This window comes from Varanus komodoensis, unplaced genomic scaffold (genome assembly GCF_004798865.1).
Source record: "Varanus komodoensis strain SLA01 unplaced genomic scaffold, ASM479886v1 scaffold2, whole genome shotgun sequence".
Lineage (NCBI taxonomy): Eukaryota > Metazoa > Chordata > Lepidosauria > Squamata > Varanidae > Varanus > Varanus komodoensis.
This window is the reverse complement of record NW_025335568.1, coordinates 1062147-1067527: the sequence shown is the minus strand read 5'-3', so window position 1 is coordinate 1067527 and position 5381 is coordinate 1062147. Positions and strand designations below refer to the sequence as shown.

The 5381-nt window shown below is 69.1% G+C and overlaps 1 protein-coding gene across 2 annotated transcripts in view; it reads right to left on the bottom strand.

Moving 5' to 3' along the window:
* The window catches only part of LOC123022901 (cytochrome P450 26B1), a 13430-nt gene extending 8431 nt beyond the window's left edge, over positions 1-4999 (bottom strand). The window contains exons 1-2 of one of the 2 annotated variants that reach the window (XM_044429017.1): positions 4796-4999; positions 941-1165 (exon numbers count right to left, since the gene is read on the bottom strand). In XM_044429017.1, the coding sequence (XP_044284952.1) occupies positions 941-1165; positions 4796-4999 (429 nt within the window). The remainder of the gene's footprint in view (positions 1-940; positions 1166-4795) is intronic. The other variant, XM_044429018.1, reaches the window with a different exon arrangement.
* Positions 5000-5381: the final 382 nt, after the last annotated feature.

Genomic DNA, 5381 nt, shown 5'->3' with positions numbered 1-5381 from the left:
GACTCGGCGCGGGCCGACCCCTTCCGGGGCCGCAGCACGCCTCCCTCGCCCCGCGGCGGCCTCCCCTGCCCTGCTCCCGCGCGGGAGGCGCTCTGCACGTGCCCCGAGGCGCGCTCGAGGCGCCGCGCGGGCGCCGCAAGGCCCCGGCCCGCGGCCCGCGCGCCCCCTTGCCGCACGGAGTTCCCCCGCGCCTGGGGTCGAGCCGGGCCTCCGGTGTGCATCGCCCCTTTAAATTCCTCAAAGGCCGCCGCGGCCGCAGCGCCTCCGTGCCGAGCGCTGCGGCTCTGCCGCCCGCCGCGCTGCTGCCGGGGAAGCCTCGCGGGCCCCACCGGAGCCGGCGCCAGGAGCCGCGGCTGGCCGCGGGTTCGCGAGGGGAGCCCCCGCGGGCGCGTGGGGCCGATCCGAGCCGAGCCCTCGCTGCCCGCCGGGGAAGGCCGGCCCCGCGCCGGCACGGAAACGCTGCCCCCCAGTCCCCCGAGGCGGCTCGCCGCCCCGCAACTCTGCACGACCGCGGGGGCCGCAAAATGCACTTTGCACGTGATCAGGCCCTGGGCTAAGCGCTACTGCAAAAGCAGGGACAAGCAGGCTCGCCAGCCGGATGCTAGGCCGCAGCCTTGTGGCAGTCTCTCCCCTGGAATGCACTCTGCACACACTCCGAAGCTGCCCTTCCTTCACCTCTGCAGGCAGCCAAGGGCTCCTAGCCGTAGCCACGCAGATTCACCACCTGCCCTGCCGCAGGTGAGCGGTGCGAGACCCCCACCTATGCTGAAGGCTGCGCTCCTTCCCACACCGCCTCGCCCGTCCTCTCCCGTTTCGCACTGCACGGCCCCACACGCAGCGCTTCCCGCCTGCAGGGGCCCCGACGTGCCAGGGGCCGCAGAAGGGGTCCTCCATGCGGGAAGGCTCTCCCCGCCGGGGCGCCCAGGCCGCTCGCCCGTACCTTCCTCTTGTTCCGGTGGATGTCGCCGATGGAGTTGGCCACGGTGTTGGGGCCCAGGAGCATGCGCGTGCTGCGCGGCCACTCGGTGCTCACGAGGCTGTGCTCGCCCATCAGGATCTTGCGCACGTTCTCCGCTCCCGTGACCCGGACCAAGGGGCGCCCCAGCAAGTGGGTCTTGAAGACATTCCCGTACTTCTCCCTCCTTGAGGACTGGAAGCAGGAGCCCTGGAAGAGGCACACAGACAGCAGCTCAGCGGCCAGCCAGTTCCTTGGCATCCTGCCACCACTGGCACCAGCGCGTGCGCGCGCACACACACACACGGCAATCCAGCTCCCATGCCTGAGGGGCTCGTGCTCGCCAAATTCCTAGTTAATAAATGTACCTTAGGATATTACACCTGTGGGCGGAAACAAGCAGAGGACAGATTTCATTCAGCCCCCGCTGCTGGACAGTGCCGCACGGCACCCTGGGAGATGCTGGGCACTGTTCACCGGCGGCACTGGAGATGCCACAGGGCTGGGATGGGACCGCATGATCTCTGAGGTGCCTCTGCACCAGGGCTCCATCCGCAGTGGCCATTTCCCAGGGCCACCAGCACCCGTGCCGGGACGGAGCCCCGTGACGGAGCCTTCGGTCACCCGCAGAGTTAGAGCTCTTCGTGGCAGGTGTGCATCGGGCTGCACACACGGCTCAGCTGGGGGGGAAGCGCTGGAGGCGGGTGGCACAACATTCCCGCTGGCTGGGCCATCCGTTCCTCACCTCCCGAAAGCCCGTGACACAATCCGAGACGCGGCCTCACCGCTGGACTGCAGCCTTGGCTGGGGAAGGGTGCCCGCGAGGTCCCCTTGGGAGCCCCGAGAGTGCCCACGTCCTCCAGGGACTTGGGGAAGGGGGCTCATCGGGGCCGTGGGGCGAGGGCGGGCCTTCACATCCCCAAGAATGGCTCCCCTCGCCACAAGACACGCGTTCCCCATGCCCGCTAGTAGGAACGTCCTGGCTTCCCAGTGCCCCTCCTGTCTGGGCCCACGCCAGAAGAGCCATGGGGCTGGACCCACCTGCTCCCACACACGGCTCCCCCGGGGGCCCTCCAGCAGCCTGCGAGGGGCCCGCCAGCGGGACGTGGGGGCAGAGCACCCGCTCACTGGGGCCCCGGAGGAGCGCGCCGCCATCAGCACTGGGGGCCACCCCCCTCGCCACGGTGGCCCGTCCCCTCCGGACCTGCCAAGACAGGTGGTGTCAACTCCCTCCTGTGGAAGTGAATTCCAGGGCCCTGCCCCTCCCCGGATCGCCTGCCCAGCACATTCTGGAAAGTCCCCGCTGGGTCCCTGGACCTGGCGTGGGGAAAGCCACGGCTGAGGGGGCTGTCACATGGGCGCTGGAGGGCCCAGTCGCCCCAGGAGGCTCTGCTGGGAGGCACATCGGGGCTGATGAGCACAACACCCAGGCTCTCCCAAGTGCACAACACGCAGCGCACACCCAGCAACCCTGACAACCGCCACGCCACGGCCCCTTCGACGATTTGCACCCCTGCTGGGAGTGACTGGGGTGCTCCAGGTCCAGATGGGGCTATTACATGCCGCTAGAAAAACCATCAACGCACCAGTAACGGGGGGAAGGGGGGGTGGCTATTAGGAGGGACCGGACTGTCCAGGCATTGCTCTTCTTCTGAGGAGCATCTTGCCTCGGCTTGGGGCCCCCAAAAGCTCCTGTGTTTTTCTGCAGGACAGATCCCTTCTCAATGTGGGCCGGATCCTTGGCAAGCACTGGACACAGTTTGGGACTTTTAATAACTTTCCCACATGCTGGTCACATTCATACAAAGGGAGGGATCCTGCGAGCGAGCAGAGGAGACCCTTCCCCACGCCCCCCGCCACATTCAACTCCACTGGGACTTGCTGCGGGGGGGGGGGGCGGCTTTCCCCATCCATTTTTGAAGTGCCTTTGCCAAGGTGTCTTCCCCTTTAAATTGAGTTGTCCGGGGAGGTGGGCTGCCTCTTCCCCCTTACCCATTGAGGGTCTCTGTGCTGCAGAGCCTGGGGGGGGGGGGGGGGGGGGGTGTGGGGGGGGGCGAAAAACAAACAAAAAGACAAAAGCACGGTTGTGAAGTTCAGATGTTCAGGTGACCCCATGTCTTGATCTGCGTAAATATAATTAAAGTACTTTTTGTGGCATTAATAAAGGGTTATTTGTACAACATTTCCATGGCTGTACAAAGGCCAGCTTTATGTGGCAAGAGTTTTCAAGCAGAGTCCAATTTATACACATTTTTTGTATTTTTAGCCCAAGACTCTGTTTGGATGAGGCCTTGTGGAAAAGGGAAAACCCTTTCTCGGTCCCCCTGCAAAAATCTGATAAATTTCTTTTAAAAATAAAGCCCTATTGAGTGAGGGCTCTTAACCCTTGCAGTGCCGGCAGGGACTGCACGCGCACCGGCACAGGCCCCCCAGTCTATTACGCCGGTCTTGGGACGGGCGGGGGGAGGGGCGCGGAACAGTTTGCCCTCCTGCCTTGCTTCGGGCTTCCGACACGCGCGCTCCCGCCCGAGCCGGATTCCCTGCACGAGCGCCCGGGGACCCGCTGTGCCACGGCGCGCCCCGCACCCGCCGCCCGGCCCGCGGACTTCGAGTCGTGGCGGCTGCTCCGAGGCACTCGCGGGGGGCTGCATCCTCGGACTGAAGGGGTCCCGGAGCAGCTCGCAGGCCGTTCGGGCGAGCGGGGACGCGCGGAAGCACGACGGGCTCCCCCGGCCCCTCCCGCGACCCCAAAGCCGCGTTTTTCGAAGAGACTCCACCGAGGAGCTGGCGCGGGTCCTGCCAGAGCGGGAAAGGTCCTGATCCGCGGCTGGCCGGAGAGGCTGCCCCTTCTCCGGAGTTGCCCGGGCTCCTGTCCCGCCCCCGCCTGGGACGTCCGGCCGAGTTGCGTCTCCCCCGCCGGAGAGACCGCCCGCCCGGGAGGCTGCGCCGAGAAGCGCGCTTCCGCACGCCCGGGAGAGACCGCGCTCGGAGGGACGCGCCGGCTCGCCCTCTCGCGCCTCGGGCTGGCGGCGGCGGCGGCGGCGGCGGGCGCCTCCTCGCCGGGCCTCACCTGGCGGGACGGCTCCCACTCAGCCCCGCTCTTAAAGCGGCGATGGAGCCTGGCGCTGCGCGGCTCGCTGGAGGCGGCCTGCTAGTCTCGCGGGGGAACGAGTGCGGGAGCGACCCTGGCCGCCCCCGGAAATGGAGGGATCCGCGCGGAAGGCACAAGCCGCAGCGGAGGGCGCCGCTCCGCGCGCAGAAGGCTCCGGGTGCGAGGCCGCCACCGCCAGGGCAGGGGGACGGGACGGGACGGCACGGGACGGGCTGCCTCTCCGGCCCCTGCTGGCCGGAGACGCAGCTCTGCGCCGATGGAGAAGCGCCGGGCGGGCGGGATGCGCCCTTCGCGGGACCATGGGCTGGGCCAGCCCCGCGGAGCCGGCTCGTCTGGCAGGGCGCACTTACCTGGGAACAAGCCGTCTCCGCGGAGCGCGGGCTTACTTCCGAGGAAACGTGCGCAGGACCGAGCTCTCGGCCCACCTTTCCGCCGCCCGCGCGGCCGCTCACGCAGCCCGCCCTTCCAGCCCCGTCCGTGCCGCCGGCGGGCCGTGCGAGGGGCGCGCGGTCCCGCCGGCCGGAGTGCTGCCCCCTCCCCGCGCAAGGCTGCGCCGCGCCGGCCGCCGAGCGCCCCGCCGGCGCTCGCTCGGCGTGCGCTCCTCGGCCGCGAGCGCTCCTTCCCGGACGGGGCGCCCGCCGCGCCGCGCCTCGCCCCCTCCCGCCTCCAGCAGCCTGACGCAACGTCTCCCCTCCCCCTGGAGCGCCGCGGAGCGGAGGCCGCCTTACCTGCAGGAGCCAGTGGAAAGTCTCCCCGACCAGCGGGAAGCCCATGGAGCCCTTCGGGATGGGCAGCTTGCAGCTCTTGTCGCGCGTGGCCGCCCAGCGCAGCTGCCACAGCTGCTGCGACACGGCCAGGAGCAGCGTCACGGACGCCAGGCAGGCGACGAAGGTGGCCAGCGCCGAGACGAGGTCGAAGCTCTGGAACAGCATCTTGCGCGGCGGCGGCGGCGGCGGGCGGCGCGCGCGGGGGCGTCTCCCGCTCCTCTCCCGCTCGGAAGCCCGCGGGTGAGCCGGAGAGGGGGCGCCGAGGGAGGGCGGCGAAGGAGCGGCCGCGGAGGGCGCCACCCACGTGTGTGCGGGGACTCGGGGCACTTGGACCGAACGCCACGGCCGGGACAACGTGTGCTTTTATAGATGCATATGGGGAGTCAGCCCCTCCCCACGCATAAAGGAATGCAAAAATAAAAGGCGCTGCGCCGGGGGGAGCGGAAAGCCCCCGTCCTGCAGTCCCGAAGGCGACGCGGTCCCGTTCTCGCCGCTGCGCCCGCGAAGGCAGAACTGCGCTCCGAGGCGCTCGCTCCGAGGCTCGGCA